General features: G+C 39.3%; 1 protein-coding gene across 2 annotated transcripts in view; it reads right to left on the bottom strand.

The window, feature by feature from the left end:
• Nucleotides 1-439: 439 nt before the first annotated feature.
• LOC145687911 (testis-specific serine/threonine-protein kinase 3-like) overlaps nt 440-26,449 on the bottom strand; it is a 78,798-nt gene continuing 52,788 nt past the window's right edge. For both annotated transcript variants that reach the window (XM_081761471.1, XM_081761480.1), the window contains exon 6: nt 440-792. In XM_081761471.1, coding sequence (XP_081617597.1) covers nt 574-792 — 219 coding nt within the window. In that variant the 3' untranslated portion in view covers nt 440-573. The remainder of the gene's footprint in view (nt 793-26,449) is intronic.

Here is a 26,449-nt window from a genome sequence, read left to right as displayed (position 1 = left end):
GCTGGGAGTGTCCCCTATTTTGATTCAAACGCTGGTTCACTCGTTTCACTCGTTAAAAAAAAAGAATATCTACGGGTGGGGAAAGTCTTTTGTAAGCCAGTGTACATGGAGCCAAGCGTCCAGCTCTTCCCCCCTATCAGCGTTCAATCCCTTTCTTCAATCTACAATCTTGAACGCAACATGGACTTTTTCTTGTGAAAATAGAGGCAAGTGATTTACCTTAAATCTTCTCAAAGCCACTTTTACGATTATTTTTTTATCTATCGTAAGATTTGTTCCAATAGTAAAGGAGGAAAATTAACGATTTACATGAGAAAACTACCCATTTCACGTTAGTCTTTCTTTGTATTTCCAGCTGTTTTCTTAATAATAATAAAGTGCTGTCATGATTTAATAGAATACTTTGACACCTTGTCTTTGTCATTCATAGAAGATAAAATTAGTGACGCAAAACAGTTGCTTTATTCACACAAAGAAATAGTTAATGACAAAGTCATTTTCCAAATATAATTCTTTTATAAATTTTTACTCCCCCACTTTTCTAAAGTAACTGACGATTTTTTATTATTTTTTTTATTTGTCCGATACTTGCTTGTCGACAACAGAAGATTCGGAAGGTTTGGGTAAGATCTGATGCAAAGGTTCTTCGTCTTGCTCACTGTTTCGGTGGCTTTGTTTCGGTTTTTCTGTTTTCGCTGGCATCAGGGACTCCATCGCTCGTGTCAGAATGCGTGGTTGTTTTGTTTCACTTTTATTTTGCGACGTTGTCTCTTGATTACTCTGTATACTCAGCTGAAACATAAAGAGAAAAAGGAAAATAAATAATAATTATAACTAAAAAAAGCTATGTTTATTTAATAACTATCCCGAACAGTTTGAAGTATTGAACATTGTAGTCTGACAGACGTCTGTTTAGACAGCCCCCCACCTCTTTTAAATTTCATCAAAATAGTCTCTAACGTTTGTGCAAGTAAATTGGTGTTTGTGCATAAAGCAATTTTAAGGTATTTAAAAAGTAATTTAGTGGGCTGTCTAAACGGCAGTCCCTATTAACACCGATTGCCACCAAAATAGTTTCAATCGTTAGTGCATCGTTTGTGCACAATAGGAAGTTTGAAATATTGGCGTATCTATGTAATTCAGGCCCACTCGTACCAACACCGATTGGGATTGCACCGATTGGAAGCAGTCTCAATCGTTAGTACAAGATATGTGCACAACAGGAAGTGTGAAACATTGGCATATCTAGTTTAGACGCTAGCTCTCCACCAACGCCGACTGGCGCCAAAATGGTCTCAATCGTTAGTGCACCGTTTCTGGGAGTTTCTTGTTTGTGTACAAAACGGACTGTGAGATTTGGCGTATGTCTTTTGGGCACCACCTTCCGATTTGAACCAATGGGTTTCGGCTCTTAGGTCTAGCATAGAAAGATTGGGACGATTGGAGCCAAACTAATAGCTCTTTAGTCTACTATTAAAAACCAAAATATAAACTTATCTATATCTATATCTATCTATCTATCTATCTATCTATCTATCTATATATATATATATATACAAAGGGAAACAGTTGCCATGCTCCTTAAAATTGCCATAGTATAACAAAACGTGTAGAATTTACTCTCCATGAAGCTCTGAAAAAAATTAAAAATATTTCTTATTTTATTTGGCTAGAGGAAAGAGGGCATATTTCCCCATAGGAAGCCATGATGTGGCTCTTGGTTGTAGCACAGAAGGACTGAAATGCTTGGAATCAAACTTGTAGGATCAATAGCTCTTCGGCTTACAACTTAAAATAATAATCTAATCTACCTATTAAAATGCTACAATAGCAACAAAAGCGTTTTTTTTTTTTTTTTTTTTGCTAGCTAGCTAGCTACGGAGTAGTTAGCACCCATTGCGAGGGCTGCACCCTCTACTCGGGAAAGATTTTATATAATCGTGCAGTAGGATGAATTTTTAGCTGGGCAAAGAGACATTTATTGACTTCATTTAGTATCAATAAGCATTTCTTTATAATCAGCATAGACAGTTCGGAGGCCAGGAATGGATATGCTGTTTAGGAATAATTTGCTAAAGGAAATGAGAATGAGGTGCTATGAATGCTGGGTTATCTTCAGTCCAGGGGCGTCTCTGGTGTAGCGCCTCAGAGGGCCCTAATCCCTGGCAGGCTACGGCTAAGTTTGATGTTCAGTGCCAGGGCACTGAGTTGATAGATATATGAAAAGGGTCGCCACCTGTGCTAATGCTATGACACAGGAGAAGAATAGCAACAGATGCTAAAACTATATAAGATTGCTCTGAATTAATGCGTTAATAAAAGAACGAGAAAAGAAAAAAAAACTATTAGTACAACGGTAAAACGAATCCAACATGTGCGAGACTGCCCCCTGTACACTCTACGAATGCACAGAACACAGCCCTTCCCTTGTGCTGTGATTTCCTTACCTATTTGAAGCTTATGAAAATGCCAAACCTGAAATACAAGGCTGCAGAGTTAATTTCGCAAAACATAACACTTATGGTAGGGTGTTGCAACATTTTATTGGACTGTAAAAACATTCACAGATTTAGAATACGGGATCTCACCAATTATTACACCAAAACCATAATGAAGTTACCGTTGTAACTGCTTTCTGAGATAACCCTGCAATGTTATACTTAGCGACTTGCTTAGTTACTTAATTGAATAAACTCACACCCATCATATTGCTATACTGTAATTGAAAATAATGATATGGGATTCAACACTCTTATAAAACAAAAATATTGGAACATATACATATATATTTCTATAAAATTGCATAACGAGTAATATGACACTAACAGATAATAGGATAAATGGCTCGAGCAAACGTAGATTTACTTACCACGACTAGTCGGGTTTACACTAATTATGTAATACTCAGAAGTATAATAGGATGCGCTTACTAATAACCACTATAGGAGTAAGGAACCCCAAAGAAACATCATGCTAGATGGGTTCTCGCTACATTGTATGTAAACATAGAGCAAGTGATTCATCTCAAATGAATGAGGACTTGAATGTAAATAAAAGGGTGGATAAATTAGACAAATGTGAATATTAGGCATTACAAGTAAAACGAACAATACATTGCTGAACGCCAGCGCTGATCAGGATGCAAAGTACAAGCGAACATCATAATTATACAGACGTAATGCTCTAACTAACAAAACCCATGTGATCGCCAAGTAGCGGCGTATTTGGACCGAACTTAAAAGGAAACGACGGTAACGTGATCCATATAGACTGACAACAGTAAAAGTCACACCAGCTTTAAGTGGAGAAACAAAAGGACAACATATTGAATCAACTTGTGCTAGACGGCCAGGTGTCTCCTAAATACTGAAAGCACACTCCTGCTTCCGACAGTGATAAACTCAATACACAGCAGTTAACTAGACAATCATATAGGTAGTGGTGTTCCTACGGCTTACTTCGGCATTGATAAGTGCAAACAGACAATCGTCGAAATTACATTCTTAAGACGGGCATCAGCGAATCCACATACGGGCGCTATGCAATATGATTCCAATTAATCAGCAGCAGAAAAGATAATTCTGTACAAAGCAGAATTATGGTCAGCCTGCTACGAAGGCGGGCACACACACAACACAGGGTACTTACCCTTCTGACAGGTGTAAACAAGCAGAGACTGCTATACCTTTCATAAATGCACTTGCACTATTAACGGAACACATTTCCAACTGGACACCAAGAAATACACACTAACTGCTATTCAAAACGCATACGATGCACAGAAACTGAGACAGAATAACTGATCACTGTTGTGGAGAACTTCCCTTAAGCTATAACGTCTAGAAGATAGAACATGAGGAGAATTCTTCATCTTGCACACAACTCGATCTGGGCAGGTGAAAGCTGGGGGGCACCGTCGCCAAAAGTAAACACACCGATCCTGATGCTAAAAATCCATGACGTTCACTGGACAGTTTAACAGACAATGAAGATAAAGTATATATTATGAATATCAACGGAGAGTTTGACTAATAAGTAGCGCTATCATAACATCGTACTGAGGACATATTAATTGAACGCTTCGTAAGAGACACAAATAGTGTATTGATGAAACTTAAACGTGTAGATATTAACTCTTATGGATAGACACTTCAAATTGTAAGCCTATGTACAAAGTTCCATTCCAACTTCTTGGGAGAATGCTGAATTCTTGACTTCTTAAATAGTCACTCGGGAGTACTGGATCACATAAGTCACCAGGTTACGTACGATCAAATGGCTAAACAGCACAAGCAAAAGTAGCAGGAACAAGTGATAAACCTGTATCCGTACTTGCCACTTGAATAAAACACAATGATGACAATGTTCTGGATTCCACTTCCAGAATGTCATATTTCCACTGGCAAATTTACCATAAACTCCTGATGCTTCCATATTACATAAAGGCACGGATATTTCTGAATAGGACTGATGAGGAAAGTACTTACTTCTGATACGCTTCACGGACATTGCGAATGAGTTGGGGGGGCCCCGCTGCTAAGAATTTAGTTGGACATTAAATACATCATTTCTGATTGCAAGTAAAAGTATGGCTCACTGAAAAACATGATGAGCAGTCCACTCTGAGAATGTTATTCACTAGATATTTGAATATGCAGAAGTAACTGAACAGAGCCAACTTAAAACATACACCTACACAAAGATGACTCACGTGGCAGCCTGGGCTAATAAGTATATCCCAACTACATTCGGAATTTCTTATTATGCTAAATAGTGGCACACTTGCCAAAACATGTGAAACAGTTCCTTAAAGCATAAAGTGAAGCACACACTATTCAACTTAACGATGGCGGCTGTAAATTAGAGATTTGACATAGTTTATCAACGCGCACCAAATTAATCATACCATGATGTCTTCAGGTTCGACTTCAAGTACCCAGAATCCCTTGCGCGAACCCGCGAACATGATGCTTCGGCAGGGTTGCCAAATACAAAAGGATTACAAGAGGTAAGTACTAACTTGTACTAATAATACAATTGTAGAATCATTTACAATGGGGCGTTACAACCTCGCCCTGGTTGAAGAAAAAAAAAAACTTTGACCAAATAGTTTTTTTTTTATAAGTACGTATTCACCAACAATTCCTGGCGCTTCTCCAGAGAACAGTTGAACAACTTAACATTATCTAAATTATAAGTACCAATCCACTCATTGTTTAAATTAACCAAACTTACTGCGTTATTTTCTACACCTATGACCAAAAATGGACCCAAATACTTTAAGAAAAACTTGCTAATGGTCTTATCCATCATAGAGCTATGCTTCTGATTTTTTACGAAAACAAGATCACCAATTTTAATTTCGACACCTTTAGTTTTCACTTTAGAATCATTTTTCTTGAGACTTTTCTTTGTATTTAACAATACTGACTGATGTCTAAACTTATAGTCTACTTCACCAAACTCTGAAGGCCAATCTAATTCTTTCTTGAAATTATCTAGAGCTGAGAAATTAAGAAAAAGCTCTGAAGGAGCGTAACCAGTAGTAAGAGATATAGAATTATTTAACAATGACTGAATCTCTGATAATTTTTGACTCCATTGAGTATGGTCTTTGTTAATAAATACTCTTAACAAACGAGAAACTTCTGAATGATATCTTTCTACAGGATTAGATTTTGGATTATACGGGCTCAACAACAAATGTTGAATGCCATTTCTGCGACAGAAACGACGCCACAGGCAACAAACAAACTGTGCTCCCCTGTCCGTAATGAGTTCCTGGGGAATAGGATAATGGTAAAAATACCTTTTAGTAAAAATGGAAGTGATCTCTTTAGCATTAGCATTCCTTACTGGATACAACACAAGAAATTTACTATAGACATCTAAGACAGATAATATGTAAGAATAAGAGTTACTCTTTGGTAAACGCCCTATAAGATCTACACTTAATTTACAATGTGGGCGGTCTGCCTCCACATGACAAATTTGATGTATCTTGGCCTGTGAACATGGTTTAGTTGTTGCACAAATTTCACAATCATTTATAAATTTAGCTATGTCACGCTTCATATTCGGCCAATAGAAAAGTTTTCTACAGTGCAAGTAACATTTCCTGGAACCAAAATGGGCTTCCTTATGAATTTCGTCTATTACTACATGAACTAGACTTTTAGGAATAATTAATTTCCAAACATTAGATTGCTTAACATACACTAAATTTAAATGTTTACAATAATTTGAATTACCTTCCTCCAATTTAGTTAAACATTTACTAACAAAAACATCATTTTGTTGTTCTTTAGACATTAGCTGTAAGAAAGAAGATTGAGTTAAATTTCTAACACAACATTCACCATGTACATAGCACTACCAGACTCATCCTCCTCAGGGGGATTACGTGAAATAACATCAGCAATATAATTCTCACCAGAAGACAGGTGTTCAAACTGCAAGTTATAATCCTGAAGCTTTAGTAATAACCTAGTGGTTCTAGCATCTAAATTACGTATAGTTTTAAGATGTGTTATGGCCTTGTTGTCTGTATGGACAACAGTTTCTCTACCAAGAATATAATCTGCGAATCTCTCACACAGAAATACTACTGCTAATAATTCTGTCTGGAAAATAGACAATGACATTTCAGTGGGCTTAATACGTCTACTGGCATAAGAGATAACTCTAAATTCGTCACCTTCGTACTGACCAATATATCCTCCAATAGCTATGGCAGAGGAATCTGAAAAGATGTGAAAAGTTTGACTCATGTCAGGCAACGCTAAGGCAGGAGGAGAAATTAACTCTTGCTTTAACAGTTCAAAAGCTTTCAGTTGCTCTGGGCCGAACTGAAATTTCAATTCCTTGCGTAGAAGATGCACTAAATCTTCGGTTAATTCGGCGTAATTGTTAATAAATTTGCGACGCCAATTGGCTATGCCCAAAAATTGACGTAACTGCTTACGAGTTCTAGGCACAGAAAAATTTCTAATAGTTTCATTCAGCTTGGAGTTAACCTTAACTTCTCGGCCAGATATAATGTGTCCTAGAAATAACAGCTCGGAAAACAAGAATCTACATTTACGAAAATTTAGAGAAAAATTTAACTTGTTTAACGTATACAGAATAAATTCCAAATGCTCGAAATGTTGTTCTATAGAAGGAGAAAAACAAAGAAGGTCGTCTAAATAACAGGAGACAAAATGTTTTGTGGACAGGTCGAATATACTGTTCATAACGAACTGAAACAAACTGGTAGCAGATTTCAGTCCCATCACTAGGTAACGAAAACAATATTGTCTTCCTTCAAATAAGAAAGCTGTCTTCTCATAAGATTCTTCTTCTAAGGGTAGACAATAATATCCATCTTTACAATCAAATGAAGAAAACACCATAGAACCTTTGAGACGAGCTAATATATCTTGTATGGGCTCCACTCGCACGTTAGCAGATATTACCTTTCTATTCAGGTGCCTTAAATCCAATGTGGGTCTAATAGACTGCTTGTCTGCCTTGTAGACGCAGTGCACCGGGTTTAAATACGGTGACAATCTCTCTTCAATGACTCCCCATTCTAACCACTTTTGCAAGAGTTTTCTAAATGGTTCTCGCATTGAGTAGGCTATCGGATATGGCTTGCACACCACTGGCTCATTATCTGTAAGTTCGATCTTCAGCGGCTTTATCTTTGCCGGTCTAGGTCTCTCAGAGAATAATTCTCGGTACCGAATTAATAAATCTACTAATCTTGACTTAACATCTTCCGTTAAATCAGCTCTGGACAAAATAGTATCTTGAATTTCGCTCACGGGCACCAAATAATCATCTTCCTGGTTCACTTCTTGTATTAAAGGTTCTGGTTCCATTGAACTTATCCATACGGAGTTCAGATTCAACTTCGCTGGCTTGCCGTCTAAGTCCTTAAAGGTAAGGATACGGTTAGCAAAGTCCACAATGCAACTGTATTTACTCAAGAAAGGAGTTCCTAAAAGAACGTCTGACTTCATACCTTCCACAATGAAGAAAGAAACTTCGAGAACATGACCAGAGAATTCTAGATATAAAGTCTTTTGGCCTCTAACTCGGTGTTTGTTATCGCCTACAAAGGCTTGCAGAGTTACATGCTTGGCTGGCACGAGCTTGGCGGTGGGTAACACTTCTACAATCCTTTTCCAATTATCATAACTCAAAAGGTTAGCTTCGCACCCACTATCAATTATACAGGATAGGGATAAACCTGCTATCTGGCCTGACAGATAAGGTGACTTTACGAAAGTACTATTTTCATTGACACTGTCAAGAGAATTTTCATTTAAAATAAAATAAACTTGAAGAGGAGACTGAGTGAACCATGTACCGTTAGTTCGGTTAGATAATATAGCTTCTGGTCGCTTACTACAATCTTGGCGGGCTCCAGGCGACCAATCAGGAGTCTGCCCTGTTAATTTAAAGTTGCATTACCTTGAGCATAAGGCTCAGAGACAGTTTGTGAATTTACACCCATACTTTCATGATTATTCCTAAAATTAGGACAATGATTACAATTACAACAAGATGAAATAGGTTCAGCCTGTTCACAAGAATTTCCTGACTGATTATTAGCATTTCTACTAGCATTTCTATTTCTAACATTTACTCTTCTTACGTTACGATTAGCCTGTCTATTATTAAAATTACTCTGCCTATTGTTAAAATTATTACTACTATTGTTATTATTACGGTTACCAAAACCAAACCTTCTTCGGTTATTACGCCTAAAATTGACATTATTGCTATTATTGTTATTGCTATTATCAGGAGGATTATTGCCTAGGTAATCCTTTACGTTAGCATATCCCACTTGAGCCCATTTCTCTTTAGTAGTTACCTTATTTTCAGAACTAGAATTTACACTAGAGCTACCTTGTTCATTATTGTTTTCATTGATCATAGTAGTGGCGAGATTAACATCAAAATGCACATTGCGTTTCTTACTCTTACTAGGAGTGTCATTGTCATTACCTGCTTTACGTTTGAAATTAAATGACTCTAAAGACACTAGAGGACTGTTTAATAACTTAGTTTTATCAGGTACTTCCAGCCGCATTAGGCGCTCAGCGAGCTCAGAAACAGAAGTGATTTCTACTTGACTTAAAGTAAACTGATACTCTGGAGGTAGGGTATCAATTAAATAATCCACTAATTCTATTTGTGACATGTTATTCTTGAGCATCCTTAAACCTTTAGAAAGTTTCCACACAAACTCAGAAGCTTTTCCGTGAATGCTGGGGTTATACTTGGTGGACAGCAAATATCTCCACTGAGCCCTACAGACCTTTGGATTTAGATATTGCGACAAGAAAAGACGTTTAAAATCATGATATGAATGAATTTGATCTGAGACCTGCGAGATCCAACAAGCAGCAGAGTCCTTCATAGCTCTCATAGCAACTAACACTTGGTATTCAGGATCAAGATTCAACAACTTAAAATTCTGTTCTAATTGTTGCAAGAAATCAAGTGGGGAAATCTCCAACACATTACCTGTAAACTCAGGGAAATGACTCAGATCTGACAGACGTAACGATTTTAAACCATGACCATTATTATTGTTACCATTGATGCTAGACAGTGGACAACCGTTTGACAAGAAAGAGGGGACATCTGGCTCCAAGGTGGAAGTTCTTGGGTAAGCAGAGTCACCTCGACCGACACCGACTGACGAAACACAAGGCAAATCATTCCTATCTTTAGTATGCTGAGAAAGAAAAGGGTTGAATAAATTATTTCGCTCATAACTAGAAAAACCATCAGCTTTCCGACCGTTCAAACCTTTGTCATTACCAGGCTGAGAATGAGTGCAATGACTATGCGGCATACCATGCGCAGAAGCAGTGGAAACACAACTAGCATTGTTAAAGAAATGTTGCACCTGGGACAGATTGACTTTGGCCGGGCGAAGACAAGAAGTAGTGGTTACTGAAGTAGTTCCAATCAAAGGACTAGAAACAACCACTGGAACATCAGACTGACTACTGCCCTCACAAGTACTAGGATTAACAAGACCTAAAAATCTTTCAAAGTCTGTGAAGTGTCTACGCTCCACGTTAACAACATCAGAATTGAGCTGGTTACTTTGCTCTTCCACTTCTTCATCATAATCTTGATCAAAAAGGCTATCAACCTTCTCCTTCAAGGCTTCAAGTTCGTCCCGTAGTCCTAAACAAGAGTTGCTGGTCTGGTGGATTTCTTTCACTTGGGTAGACAACGCTTCCAATTGACGCTTACACGTACTATTGTCTCTCAAGCAATTAAGCAGGGTTTCTTCCTGAGAGGCTAAATTTTCGTTCACCACTTCCAGTTGATGATTCAACTCCGCCGTATTATTTTCTAATTGGTTACTCAAGGCTGCAATACGAGCATCCTGCTCTTTGATATGACGATCCACGGTGTCCTTCAGCTCTGACATTTCCTTTTCTACGACTTCGGAAATTTCAGAAATCACTGCCGCTTTAACCTGCGAAACTTCTTCTGTTATGGCTGATACGGCTGATTTCAACTGGGAGTTTTCATTAACCACATCTGACCTTAACTGCGATGTTTCTTCCGTCACAACCACTTTTATTGAGTTTATTTGGGTAGTAAGCTGTGCTAGTATCTCAGAAAAATTAGAAGCAATACCAACTTCACCACTACTACTTCCACTTTGACTCTTCTCTACCAAAGATCCAGTGTTTACATCATCTATTTCAATAGTATTATCTGCTACTCCTGGGAATTGTACCAAACATGAATTACAATCCCACAAAACATTAGGCTTGCCCTTTTCGGCGAAAGCTTCTTCACTTAATCCTGAACACTGTTTACAGTACCAAGAATTACAGGATGTACACTCTAATAAAGTGCCTGAATGGCCACACTGACGAGTTTTCCTCTTAGACTTGTTCATTCTGGCACTAACAGTTTAACACATGCACTAAGATTAAAAGAATACACTGAAAAAATAGTTTATTTGACGTTAAACACTCAATTGACTTTTACTTCACTGATATATGATGCGGGTCCCCAACCCAATTCGAATATGTCAACAGAGAGCGCTGCACCTCACCTACGATGAAGGTTGACTCAAAACAGTAAGACTTTTTTTTTTCGGAAAATTCAAAGATGACGGTATCCATCTTCGGAAGCTAAGGAATATACAGAATGTACAAGATAGTGATGAACAAGATTGCAATACGATGCCAACAAAATTCTATATAGAGAAATAAAAATAGAAATCACTAGAACACAAGAAAAATCAATAGGTACCAGCTGATATCCTGGCGATCAGGTCGCCAAAAACAACAAACCGCTGTAGCGCCTCAGAGGGCCCTAATCCCTGGCAGGCTACGGCTAAGTTTGATGTTCAGTGCCAGGGCACTGAGTTGATAGATATATGAAAAGGGTCGCCACCTGTGCTAATGCTATGACACAGGAGAAGAATAGCAACAGATGCTAAAACTATATAAGATTGCTCTGAATTAATGCGTTAATAAAAGAACGAGAAAAGAAAAAAAAACTATTAGTACAACGGTAAAACGAATCCAACATGTGCGAGACTGCCCCCTGTACACTCTACGAATGCACAGAACACAGCCCTTCCCTTGTGCTGTGATTTCCTTACCTATTTGAAGCTTATGAAAATGCCAAACCTGAAATACAAGGCTGCAGAGTTAATTTCGCAAAACATAACACTTATGGTAGGGTGTTGCAACATTTTATTGGACTGTAAAAACATTCACAGATTTAGAATACGGGATCTCACCAATTATTACACCAAAACCATAATGAAGTTACCGTTGTAACTGCTTTCTGAGATAACCCTGCAATGTTATACTTAGCGACTTGCTTAGTTACTTAATTGAATAAACTCACACCCATCATATTGCTATACTGTAATTGAAAATAATGATATGGGATTCAACACTCTTATAAAACAAAAATATTGGAACATATACATATATATTTCTATAAAATTGCATAACGAGTAATATGACACTAACAGATAATAGGATAAATGGCTCGAGCAAACGTAGATTTACTTACCACGACTAGTCGGGTTTACACTAATTATGTAATACTCAGAAGTATAATAGGATGCGCTTACTAATAACCACTATAGGAGTAAGGAACCCCAAAGAAACATCATGCTAGATGGGTTCTCGCTACATTGTATGTAAACATAGAGCAAGTGATTCATCTCAAATGAATGAGGACTTGAATGTAAATAAAAGGGTGGATAAATTAGACAAATGTGAATATTAGGCATTACAAGTAAAACGAACAATACATTGCTGAACGCCAGCGCTGATCAGGATGCAAAGTACAAGCGAACATCATAATTATACAGACGTAATGCTCTAACTAACAAAACCCATGTGATCGCCAAGTAGCGGCGTATTTGGACCGAACTTAAAAGGAAACGACGGTAACGTGATCCATATAGACTGACAACAGTAAAAGTCACACCAGCTTTAAGTGGAGAAACAAAAGGACAACATATTGAATCAACTTGTGCTAGACGGCCAGGTGTCTCCTAAATACTGAAAGCACACTCCTGCTTCCGACAGTGATAAACTCAATACACAGCAGTTAACTAGACAATCATATAGGTAGTGGTGTTCCTACGGCTTACTTCGGCATTGATAAGTGCAAACAGACAATCGTCGAAATTACATTCTTAAGACGGGCATCAGCGAATCCACATACGGGCGCTATGCAATATGATTCCAATTAATCAGCAGCAGAAAAGATAATTCTGTACAAAGCAGAATTATGGTCAGCCTGCTACGAAGGCGGGCACACACACAACACAGGGTACTTACCCTTCTGACAGGTGTAAACAAGCAGAGACTGCTATACCTTTCATAAATGCACTTGCACTATTAACGGAACACATTTCCAACTGGACACCAAGAAATACACACTAACTGCTATTCAAAACGCATACGATGCACAGAAACTGAGACAGAATAACTGATCACTGTTGTGGAGAACTTCCCTTAAGCTATAACGTCTAGAAGATAGAACATGAGGAGAATTCTTCATCTTGCACACAACTCGATCTGGGCAGGTGAAAGCTGGGGGGCACCGTCGCCAAAAGTAAACACACCGATCCTGATGCTAAAAATCCATGACGTTCACTGGACAGTTTAACAGACAATGAAGATAAAGTATATATTATGAATATCAACGGAGAGTTTGACTAATAAGTAGCGCTATCATAACATCGTACTGAGGACATATTAATTGAACGCTTCGTAAGAGACACAAATAGTGTATTGATGAAACTTAAACGTGTAGATATTAACTCTTATGGATAGACACTTCAAATTGTAAGCCTATGTACAAAGTTCCATTCCAACTTCTTGGGAGAATGCTGAATTCTTGACTTCTTAAATAGTCACTCGGGAGTACTGGATCACATAAGTCACCAGGTTACGTACGATCAAATGGCTAAACAGCACAAGCAAAAGTAGCAGGAACAAGTGATAAACCTGTATCCGTACTTGCCACTTGAATAAAACACAATGATGACAATGTTCTGGATTCCACTTCCAGAATGTCATATTTCCACTGGCAAATTTACCATAAACTCCTGATGCTTCCATATTACATAAAGGCACGGATATTTCTGAATAGGACTGATGAGGAAAGTACTTACTTCTGATACGCTTCACGGACATTGCGAATGAGTTGGGGGGGCCCCGCTGCTAAGAATTTAGTTGGACATTAAATACATCATTTCTGATTGCAAGTAAAAGTATGGCTCACTGAAAAACATGATGAGCAGTCCACTCTGAGAATGTTATTCACTAGATATTTGAATATGCAGAAGTAACTGAACAGAGCCAACTTAAAACATACACCTACACAAAGATGACTCACGTGGCAGCCTGGGCTAATAAGTATATCCCAACTACATTCGGAATTTCTTATTATGCTAAATAGTGGCACACTTGCCAAAACATGTGAAACCGTTCCTTAAAGCATAAAGTGAAGCACACACTATTCAACTTAACGATGGCGGCTGTAAATTAGAGATTTGACATAGTTTATCAACGCGCACCAAATTAATCATACCATGATGTCTTCAGGTTCGACTTCAAGTACCCAGAATCCCTTGCGCGAACCCGCGAACATGATGCTTCGGCAGGGTTGCCAAATACAAAAGGATTACAAGAGGTAAGTACTAACTTGTACTAATAATACAATTGTAGAATCATTTACAATGGGGCGTTACACTGGACATGATGAGATGAGTAAGGAGACTGTTAGTAACAAGCGGATTTACTGTGCATGATATGAAGGTGATATATGCGCCGGGATGGTTGATGTGCTGAGCATACGGATGAGGAGAGTGATTTGGATGATTTGAAGGAGAGTGCGAAAAGCAATGAGAGATGTGTAGGTGCAAGGTGGTGGTTTTGTATGTACGGAGCGTCGTTATAAACTGTTTCGAAGAAGAAAGCATGTTCGCTGTTATAGCGTTGGTTGATCTATTTGAGTCTGAGGGCTTCGTGGCGGTAGAGAAGTTGCGGGAAGGTAATGCGGTCGTATAGTTCACGGGTTGGACTCGGTAATTTAATGCGGTATGCTAGGCGGAGAGCATGTCTTTCCATTATTAATAGCTTTTCGTAATGTTTTACGCTTGCTGATATCCATGCGGCGAAGCCATACGTAAGAACGGGACGGAGGAAAATCTTACACGTGTTGATGAGTGTAGAGGAACGGACATCCCACGTTATACCAATGAGACTTTTAAGTAAATTAAGTCTGTTTTGGCTTTGCTTACGACCGTAGCGAGATGTGGACGCCATGTAAGATGGTGATCAGATGTGATACCCAAGTAGGTCGCTGTTTTCGAGTGGTGTATGTCAGCATGGTTTACTGTAAGGGCAAGACAATCAGGGTTTCGATTAACCCTTGATCGACGTTTTGGTGAGATAAAGACTATAGCCTGGGTTTTGGTAGCGTTTATTGTTAAGCGCCACGTCCGACACCAGTCGCTAAACCGACGAATGGCTTCATTCATCGCAGTATTTATTTGGGAGATGGTCGTAGCTAATGTCAAGAAAGCCGTGTCATCGGTATACTGGAAAGTGTGGACACTTAGAGGTAATGACGGCATGTCAGTGACATAGAGCAAATATAAAAGAGGGGATAAGGCTGAGCCTTGGGGGACGCCACTATGAAGAAATCTAGAATAAGATACACTGGAATTAATGTAGACATAAGCCAGACGGTTGGTAAGAAAGTTATAGATGAAGCGGAGGTATGTGATAGGAAGACGGAAAGAAAGAAGTTTGTAAAGAAGTCCCATGTACCATACTTTATCAAACGCCTTTTCAAGATCGAATAAAACTAAACAGGAAGGCTTTGAAGAATTATAATGATTAGTGATCATGTTGGTGAGACGAAGTAGATGATCATTAATATTATATAGCCTGGTCGAAAACCGGGTTGATGCAAAGGAAGTAAATTTTTCGCCGTTAAGTGAGCGTGAAGTCGAATGACCAGGATGCGTTCCAGAATTTTGCTGAAAGTTGAAGTTAACTGAATAGGTCGGTAGGATGACACGGTATTGAGAGGTTTATGAGGTTTAGCAAACATGAGTGTTTTGGAAGTCTTCCATTGGACGGGAAGATAACCTGTGCGGAGAATGAAGGTAAAAATAGCTGCTAGAAGGTGTAGTAAGACGAAAGGTGCTTCTTTGACATGGCAGTATGTGAGTGAATCCAGACCAGGAGCAGTGTTACGTTTACGAGCTGTGACGGAGCACATATCTGTTACAGTGATAGGCGCAGTGAGAGGATGATTGGGCAACGTATGACTCGTGTCTGGTTGAAGTTCTGATGAATTGATGTTAAACCTGTGTATGGGATGTCTCCGAGGAATGGAAGCTTCGGCTGGCGTAAAGATAGACTGCAGATAGATTGCGAAGGCATCTGCTTTTTCTTTATCTGTCTGAAGAGGTTGATCGTTGTCTATTAGAGGATAAGCAACGGAGTTCTTGCGACCGGTAAGCATTTGAATACGGTGCCAGTATCTGGATTGATGTGCAGTATCAGCCAAAGTATTGCAGGCTTTTGTCCACTGACGGAGTTTATAGGCTTTAACATAATTGTGGACTATCGCTGAAATTGAAGATGTAAGCTCAATGACTCTGGATTTCCGGTATGTTTGTAATCTCTGTAGGTAGAGTGCTCGTGAGCGTCTGATAAGTGGTAATTAACTGGGCGGTAGGGTTGGATGGAAACCATGAGATTAGTAGTCGGTATAAAACGGTTGGTTGCATCTTGGAGTGACAAGGTTATTGTATACAGATAATTATAAAGGTCTTTCTCCGTTTCTGGTAGAGCTGGGTTTTCAAAAGTGCTATTGAGATAGGTACGATATCCCGTCCAATCGGCTTTATCAAAGCGTAATGTACGAGTAACGGGACTGTGGTGATGGACGATATGAAGATGCGAGTGATAGTTTGACGAAAACATGATCACTACCAAACGGATCTAAAACTTCGAGATTACAATGTGGGGAGAGATTGGCAGAAGTAATGACAACATCCGAGGTAGTGTCGGAAATCGGTCGTGTAGAATAAGGCAGATTATGGAATGTGCCGGTTGTTTCTATTGCAATGGAGTCGAGAAATTGCTCCTCCTGGCGAGCCGTTTGACTATGAAAATTGATATCCGTCATGATGATGTAGGTACGAAAAGTGTCTGAAATATATTGAAAGAAATTGAGAGGAATGGAGTGTCCACAGTGGATATAATTGATAGCTAAAGTTACATATAATTCTTTATAGTATAGAGTAGTGATTACATATTCCGGTAGATTTCGTGTTGGCAGAGAATGTTGGAAATAAGCGATTGTGAAGAAAATCCAATGGCGACTTCACCATTTGCACGGCACATGATTATAGTACTGTCAGCCCTGAGCAGTGTGAAGCGAAAAAATTGCAGTTTTGGAATGGCTTCAGATGAGTTTCATTTAGAAGAAATGCGTTGACATGGTCTTCCAGTCATAGTTGTTCGAACAGTGGTTTATGAGATTGAATAGATCGTATGTTAAGAAACAGGAAAACTAAAGCCATTATGATCGGTATAGGGTGAATGAGGTTTTTAAGAGCTAGGTGGAACGGTGGTAGCATGGAAGTAAGCATATGGACCTAATTATGTAGCGTTAAAGGTAACATAAAGAGTTGCCTGAGCTGCAAGTTGAATTTGTTGGAGTACATATTGTTGTTGAAATGGATGAATATTCAGCATTGCTACAGTGAAAAATGCAAGAAGCTGTTCGATAGTGATAGGTTGGTACACTGAGGTAATAGGCGGAGATTCAGAAGATTTAGTTTCGGGTGGTCTGATAGGCACAACAAGTTCAGGCTTTGTCTCATTAGCTGGTGGTCTGGCTTTGCATTTGTAGCTGAACGTGGGATGTTGCTTAGGACATGTATTGCATTTAGGTGGTAGTTGTGTATTTGGACAGACCTTAGTATAGTGAGGCCCAGAATAAAACCCACATGTCGGTTGATTTGGACATTTAGATGTCGGATGCGAATTTTATTTCTAACATTTTTTACATCTGAGCAGGAGGTTCGGAAGTGCGAGATGTCTCAACCCGGTGTCTACGTCTGAAGATGAATGCCCCCGAAGTTAGTATTTCATCAATGGTTTCTTGATGCGAAGTAAGAACACGCATCATGTAAGTCGGTCCCATGTTGTACTTAATAGGTATACATTTAGTAATGACATGGCTTTCCTGTTTGAGCTCTTCTGTAACCTCGTCATCTGTGATCGACGGGTCCACACCACATATAACAACGGAAAATGTAGGCGACTTCCGTGGAGGTGTTTTGCCGAAGACTTCATAGATATAGCGGTTGAGAATTTTATAGACCAATTTCTCATCTGCTGATTTGATGATGATGCCATTGAGAGTAGGTATGAGCTCAGAAATTGATGTACGAGGCACGTACTTTCAGAATTGCTGGAGCAGAATTTTGAGATTGGTAAACTTAGGATCAAACTGTTGAAGTAGAAAACTGTATACCGGTGGACGTTGCGGTGTTTCTAATGGGGGAAATTGCCGGTCGTCTCATAGATCTATCTGAAGTTCAAATTCAGAATCGCTAATGGCGTGAGCTTTCTTTGATGGTTGAGACAGAGTTGATCTTGAAACAGCTGGTGAATGTGAGCGAGATCGAGATCCAGATGGAGATCGGTTAGTACCTTGAGCACGTTTATGGCTTTCCCTGCGTTGCCTGTCAAGAGCAGCAGCGTCAGGTGGACTTGGGATGATTTACGGTAATCCCCAATGCTGATATGAGGGTTGTGTAGGAGAAGCCATGGTACTGTGTTAGGAAAACACGCAATAAAAGAGGAAGCACAAAAGATATTCGTTAGCCAGTAGAGATGCCAAGGTCATCAACTGATTCTGGGCATCTCTGCCTCCGAAGAGGAGAGTATCCAATAAATCGAAATGCCCAAGAAATAGCAAGGTCGTCAACTGTTAGGATCAATAACATCTGTTAGCCTCCGTGGAGGCTTAAAATCAATTCGACGGTTGTTTCCTTGAACCTCAAAGAGGCAAGTAATTCAACCGTATATGAGAAGTTCGCGATTGCAATTCAACCAATGTGGATGGAAACACCAAATGACTCACTTATTTTTCTCCGCCATCTACGGATACCCTATTTTTAACCTGATTAGAGCTCCAGGTGGTCAGTTTGTACAAAAGCATGTCTTTTTTTACAGGCTAGCCGGAGGCTGGCATCCTCTTAGAGGGCTACACCTCCTTTTAGGTATTGGATGCAACGGGATATTTTAGGTTCTTAGGAACAATGATTGGGGTGAGTGATTTCTTTATTGATCCCTTACTATTATTAACGTAAACCAGGACATTAAGATTTTTGCGACCATAACGTTTGGAAAAGGTATTCTCCATTTGTAGACAGAACTTTCAATCTGGATTTTTATTTTGACATATAGAAATACAAATAATAACAATATATATCACATAGAAATACATATAATAATTATAACTATCACGGTGAGAGCAACATAAAAATAAATAGAAAATGATAATTATTTTATATAAACGCATAGATATATATGGTAAACATGTGCCGTATCGATCAGAAAATAATGATAGTGGAGAATGAGATAAAGTGCGATACACAGGACAACACAGGGTTGTGTTAGTAAGGCGTGCTATACACTATAGGATAGATCCTAGGAAATGTCTTACGATTTGTCCTAGAGTCAAAATCTCAACGTGTATGGCATCAGATCGCATGTCATTTCCTGTGTTCTGAACGATCCTATGAGATTTCTCTTGTTTAGAGAACGCTCTATTTCGGAAAGAAAATTCGTAAGATTTCGATTTAAGCGACACATCAGGTGAGAGAAAGTAAAAACAAAACAAGTGAGAACACAACTGATGAAGTATCTTCTGATCGTTCAGGTTTACTTTAGGTGTACCACTCGAAATAATTGTTGAAAAATTATAATTTATCACTGTTTCCGAAATGATTTGCGTTGACCGACATGAAAATTATTCACATAGCATAGATAAAATCCCTCAAGGGAACCATCAAAAACATTTATTGATAAACTACAATTCTTGTACAATTTGCGCACAAATACGGGGTCCGGATATATAGTATAAAAACTATAGTGCAAAAAACGCAAACCGAGTTGTGCTAGGTGCCCTCTGGAAAGTACGAATGCTATCTAGCCGAGTCAGGACAGAGCGACGCCGGGGCCCGAGCGTCAGTCAGTGGGTGCGAGTGAAGGAACCAGGCGCGTCAGTGGGTGCGAGTGAAGGAAGCAGGCGCGTCAGTGAATGTAGTGAAAACGAGTGGGTTTCGGCATGATACTAGTTTGAATAACAATTGTCATGGTATCGTGGTAGTAGCGATCCACTTGTAAACAAACTATAGCTTTTGTTAACTATACAGAAATAAAGCGGTGGTGGAAAATAGTATCACCGGTCATCTTTCATATGCACTCACTTAGGTAAATGTTTCGCAAAAGGGGTCCAGAAGTAGGCAAAACATACAAAATTTACCGGAGAAATGGAAGATGCAAGTACTTAGACCTAACACAACCTAACCAAATCTAACCTAATGAAATTATCTAACTTAAATTAACCTAATATTAGTAGAAGTATGCGAAATTCTATCACCTTTTGAAAATTAGCTGGAGTCATATACTAATATAATCTAACGTAACATAACCGTAACTAACCTGAACCAGCCTAAACTAAACTAATGTAAATAGAAACTACCTAAATTGTAACATTTCTTAGAAAAATTAGCTGGACACGTTCTTTTAAACATTGTCTCTCCCCTATTTTATGCGTCGTTAAAACATTTATAATGATTTTACACTAGTAACCCTACAATTGTAAACATAAAATACAGCTGTGTTACTTTGTATTTAATTCTGTTGTTTGCAGAAATTTGATCCTTATAAATATGTCTTTTCATGCAAAGTATTAAATTTTATTTGTAAACCTTCTGGTGCGCCAAAAGTATACCAGCACCCTTCCGACTTTTTTTTTTTAAGAGATATCCAATTTAACAATATAGCGCCTGTTATTAATATCAGTGGGATGTGCAGTATGGTTAGCATAGTAATTCTTCAACTTTGTACTTTTATTAAATAGAACTATTTCACAATGTTGATAAACGTCATTCGGTCAGACAGGAAAACTCTTCACGTGTATGGCACAAAAAGGGTAGGATTTCCTATAAGATATGTCATAACATTTTTCCGAAGATAAATCCTAAGATATTTCCTAGGATTGATCTCGTAGTGTATAGCCCGCCTAAGATGAATGAGTGTTATCTTCTGCCTAGGGGCATCTCTAGGCTGATGAGGACGATGGGAGCCCTGTTAGAGACAAGAGGTGTCACTGTGCAGTAAATGATGGGAAAATGTGAGGTAGATGGGTATGAAGTTGATAGTCTTGTAGTAGGATCCGATCAGGATGATCAGGAGGCAGAGTGTAGCAGTAAAGTGTGTAAGACGGATAGGATAAAGTTCATGATAATGCATACTGGCCATGAGTAATGGATGCTGAGAGCTGTAGCGAGCTGAGATGAATTTCTGACGGAGAAACTCAAGATGATATGTGATGTTAGGGAATTTGATGAGTTGATAAAGTTCACTGGTGGGGCTGGGTAGTTGAATACGGTGGGCTATGCGAAAAGCATGCCGTTCAAGAATTCGCAGCTTTTCGTAAAAGAAAGCAGATGCAGAAATCCAGGTGGGGAAGCCGTATGTGAGAACTGGACGCATGAATGCTTTGTATGTATTAAGCAATATGGTCAGTTTGAGTCCCCAGGTCGTACCAGTGAGGCGCTTCAGGAGGTTTAGGCGTTGGTAGGCTTTGGCAGCGATGTGCTGTAGTTGAGCTTTTCAGGCTATGTGAGTATCATAAATGATACCTAGGTAGGTGACTGTTCTGGTTGGAATAATGGGAGTATCGTGAACCTGGAGTGAGAGCAGCGACGGGTTTCGGTGGACCTTAGAACGTTTGCGAGGTGAAATGAAAGTAATAGCTTGGGTTTTCGCTGCATTAATGGAGAGGTTCCACTTGGTGCACCAACAAATGAAGCGATTAATGGCCTCTTGCAGATGCAGATTAATTTGCCGAATAGTGTTACCCAAGGCTAGAAAAGCAGTATTGTCTGCATATTGAAATAAATAAATGTCAGAAGGAAGCGAAGAAAAATCGTTCATAAATATGATGTACAACAGAGGGGATAAAGCTGAACTCTGAGGTACTCCAGACAGAAGAAATATAGAGTGAGAAAGCTGATTGTTAATGGAGACGTAAGAAAGGAGACAGACCAGAAAGTGATAGATAAAACGAACGTAAGCAATGGGAAATTGAAGGTGAATAATCTTGTAAAGAAGTGCAAGGTGTCATACCTTGTCAAAGGCTTTCTCCAAGTCAAATAGTAGAAGGCAAGAGGGTTTGATGGAATTGTAGTGAGTGGTGATAAGACTGGTGAGGCGAAGGAGTTGATCGTTGATGGAGTAGGAAGGTCGGAAGCCTGCTTGGTGAATAGGAAGTATGTTTTTTTGTTTCGAGATATGGATGGAGCCGCTTAACAATGATACGTTCTAGAATTTTACTGAAAGTATGTTAACTGGATCGGGCGGTAGAAGGATGTGTCGGTTGGAGGCATATTGGGCTTGAGAAACAGAGTTTTTGAAGTTTTCCAGACTGTTGGAAAGAAGCCTGTGCGAAGAATGAATATGTAGATGATGGCGAGCAAATTCAATAGCAATGGAGGACTTTCTTTGATATGCCTATATGTGATGTTGTAAAAGCCAGGGGCTGAATTTCACTTACGGTTCACAACAGTAATGATTTCATCGGTAGTGATGGAGGCTGTGAGTGAATTATTTAGTAACTATGAGAGACGTTAGGCTGGAGGTCAGAAGATGTAAGATTGATGCAGTTTACAGGGAGTGCATTGATGAAGTTGGTAGAAGGCGCAAGTGTAAAGATGCCCTGCAAGTAGTCATCAAAAGCGTTTGCTTTTCTTTGTCAGTTTGGAGCGGAGCGTTATTGTCAAGAAGTGGGTAATGCGGCTTGGTATACTTGCCACACAGGGAATTAAACCTTTTCCAAAATTTCGTGGGATGGGTGGTTTCATTAAGTGTATTACATGTTCCGACCCATTGTCTCAGTTTATAAGCCTTGATATAGTGTCGAACAGTACGCTGTAGCTGAGTGTGATGATGAAGAGTGTCAGGATTTCTAGTACGGAGTCATTCCCGATACAATTGACGGGAACGGCGAATCATAGATAAATATTGCTGTGGAAGACTAGGTTTATACGGTGTGGAGAAAGTGGATGGAATGTAAATCTGATGCATGACTGATAGTTGAGTTAATGGTATTAATGTTGTCATATAACTGGTCTTCTGTCGCTGGAGGTTGCAGATGATGTAATGACTCTGAGATATAGTCACGGTACTTGTTCCAATTGGCTTTGTCGTAGCGAAGAGTTGGCCGAAGATGTGGTGGATTGGTAGAGTGAGAGGCCTGAGTATGGCGATACGTCAGCCTAATAGGTGCGTGATCGCTACCAAGAAGGGCAAGCACATCTACGGTACAATAGGTGGCAAGAGTATTAGAAGTGATGACTATGTCGGGTGTCGTCTGAGAGACAGGACGAGATGGTGACGGTAGATCATGAAAAATGCCTGTGGTGTTGAAAGTAACAAATTGAGTGAAGGCGGTACGTTCATTAGCAGTACGACTATAAAGATTGATATCTGCCAAGATAATATAGTGCTTGTAGGTTTTGGAAATATGTTGGAAGAAAGCAAGAGGTATCGGATGTCCTGGTCTTATATAAGTGGTGACGAAAGTAATGGAAACATGAGGGAAATATAGAGTAGTGATAACATGCTCCGGAAGATTTTTAAAGTGCAAGGATGGCGCCGAGAGGGAAGGGTATGGTAAAACCCTATAGCTGCCCCACCATTAGCTCTCTGAGTGGGAAGAAGGTTGTCGTGGCGATGGATGGAATAGCGAGCGAGGTGAATAGAGTCCGATCTTTTAAGGAAGGTTTCGTTTAGAAGAAAGGCATTTACTTTTTCTTCGAGCAGCAACGTTTCGAATAGTAATTTGTTTTTAGAAAAAGATCGAATATTAAGGAATTTGAATACAAAAGCCATAATGAGGTGTAATAGGTGATGGTAGTTAAGAATTGGGTGGAGATTCGTTGTATGAAAATGAGCATCTGTATTAGAATATGTGTTATTGAAGGAAACATGAAAGATGATGCGAGCAGCGTGAATGATTTGTTGGAGGATATGTGGACGAATGAAGGGGTGGATATTTTGTAATGCTAATGTAGTGAAAGCAAGAAGTTTGTCGATGATGACAGAAGTAGAGTCAGCGAGAAAATCGGTGTTGGTGGAAGAGTCATGTGTGCGGAGTGGGGCTACCAGCTCAGGACGAGAGATTTCCGGTTGAGGCTTTCCTTTGCACTTATAACTATAAGTATGATGCTGTTCATTACATGTAGCACAGCGAGGCGGAAGTTGTAAATTGGAACATGGACGTGTTTGGTGAGTACCCGTGCAGTAGACACAAACGGTTGTGTTGCGACAATTAGCAGTGGTGTGCTGATTGTAGGTTTGGCCTTTTTCGCAACGAAGAGGTAGCGGTGGTGGTGAGCGAGACGGTTCTACACGGTGCCTCCGTTTATAGATCAGAACGCCATGGGTAAGCAAGGAATCGATCGTCTCCTTCGATGAAATTAGTATTCGCATCATGAAGGTGGGCTCCTGATTGTTACGTATATGAAGAACTTTGGTGATGTTAAAACCTTCCAGCTGCAGTTCTTCCTGAACTTCGTCATCCGAGTATGAGGGGTTAACTCCCCTAACAACAACAGACACAAGTGGAGGTTTCCTAGGAGGTGGTGCTTGCTTGTGTCTCGATGAACTGAGTATTTCCATCTTGGCATTCTTCCCAAAGATCTCAAAGGAAGCTTTGTTCCGGATGGTGATAGCAAAATTTGGATCCGGTGATTTTAAGATAATCCCATTACGGGATTTCACTACTTGAGAGAGAGAGTGATGCTTGGTAAGTACTTGCGCAGTGGAAGAACTACGTATTTAATGTTATCGTACTTAGAATCGAAGTTTTGGAGCAGAAATGAATGAATCTGTGGAGCTGAAATTGATGAAATGCCTGATTGCGGTTGAGATTGATGTGATGATGATGGATGAGAAATAGCGGTATCCATGGCAACGGAAGGATAGGTTTGGCTCAAATGTTGCTTCTTTGCTGGCGTTGATTTCATGACTCACTCAGCATAGCTTTCTGGATAGTGTGGTGATCCAGATCTGCTAGAAGCATTAGAGATAGTGGAGGCTGTAGAGCGTTCAGAAGCTCGGCGGTGCCTATTACCATCCTTCCGCTTTTCCAACTTCGTGGAATGAGCGGGAGGGGCAAGAAAGACCGGTGGTAGTCCTTCATGACGACCATCCATTGAAGCAGTAGTGATCGGAACAGCATCCGCTATGGAGAGTAGATGGTGGGCTGAACCCCAAACTAACGAGATGTGACGTAATGAGATGAAATGTGATGTAGGTGATGTGACCCATTTGGATAGTCACCAAGCTTGAAACAGTTCTATGGACAAACCCGTAGCACTACACACCCTTGGCTTGATTAGTCTGGAGAATAGTGCTGAATGGGATGACACAGAAAAAAGCCCGGGATGAGGAACAGGAAGGACCTCAAAAATCGCTATAGCCAAGCTATTGCGGTTATCGCTAACAAAATTGCTAGCGACCAAAAGTATGAATGTGTACAAAAGGCCTGAGCTTCAACTTGTAACTTTGGATTTCAAATCTTTGATTTACGGTTATTTGTGATTTCACTGTAACAAGGACAAACATTTTAAAGTGTGTGTACTTTAAATAAATTATTTAAATAAACCTTTTTCATAAAGTGTATTTTTTTAAAATTATTGTCCAAAGCCTTTGTATTTTACTAAGCCTTTTCCAAACTCAATGCAAATGAATTATGCTGCCATCTTTGGAGTTTTAAACTATACGTTTGTGGACGTTTATATGTTTGTGGCCAATTGTTTCGACAATGAGATCTCGGAAACTACAGGCTCTAGAAAGATTACGTTTTCACTGATCAATTGCAAATTCTGTGTAATTGTTCAGTCCTAATTGAATATTTAAAAAAAACATGGCCATTATTTCTTTATTACATTTTTACGGCTAGACTGTAAGTTTTGAAATAAAAAAAAACTAAAGCATCATATCCTACGCATTATACATTCCAACACCACAAAGTTGTATGTAGGAGTTGTATATGTATCAGGCGTTTGTTTCATGGACAAATAATGATGAAAAAGGAAGGATAACCATTTCTCCAGTCAGGCACGTAGCCAAGGGGGGGTCCGGAACCCCCTTCGAGACCATAAATGAAAAAAAATTAAGGAAGGATGATACAAAATGAGATTAGAAAAAGAAGGATCAACGTTAAAAATAAACTACAGAAAGCTTTTGGTTACCCTTTCTTATGAGGAGATTTGTATTACTTGCAATGGTGGCGAGGTGAGCGAGATATTCTGAAAGAGTCAGGGAATTTAAAATTTCCAGAAAAGTTACTGAATTCTCAGAATTTCTGCTAGTAGTCAGGGAGATTTCAAGCTTCAGGAAGCGTTGTGCCGTTGTGTAACAGCGTGGACATTTTTTATCATGATATTCAGTATCAAACATATTATTTCAAAAACAATTTTCTACTGCTCCTTTAACCTGTCATTTGGGACAGACAGTAGTTGACGGAATAATAAAAACAAAAATTTATATGGAAAGAAAGTTCTGTTAACATTTGATTCAACAGAGAAAGGAATGTAGATATTGTAAAA

This window comes from Thermobia domestica, chromosome 1 (assembly GCF_964235325.1).
Source record: "Thermobia domestica chromosome 1, izTheDome1.hap1.1, whole genome shotgun sequence".
Classification (NCBI taxonomy): domain Eukaryota; kingdom Metazoa; phylum Arthropoda; class Insecta; order Zygentoma; family Lepismatidae; genus Thermobia; species Thermobia domestica.
Note: the sequence above shows the minus strand (reverse complement) of the source record. Positions and strands in the feature narration are given on the sequence as shown.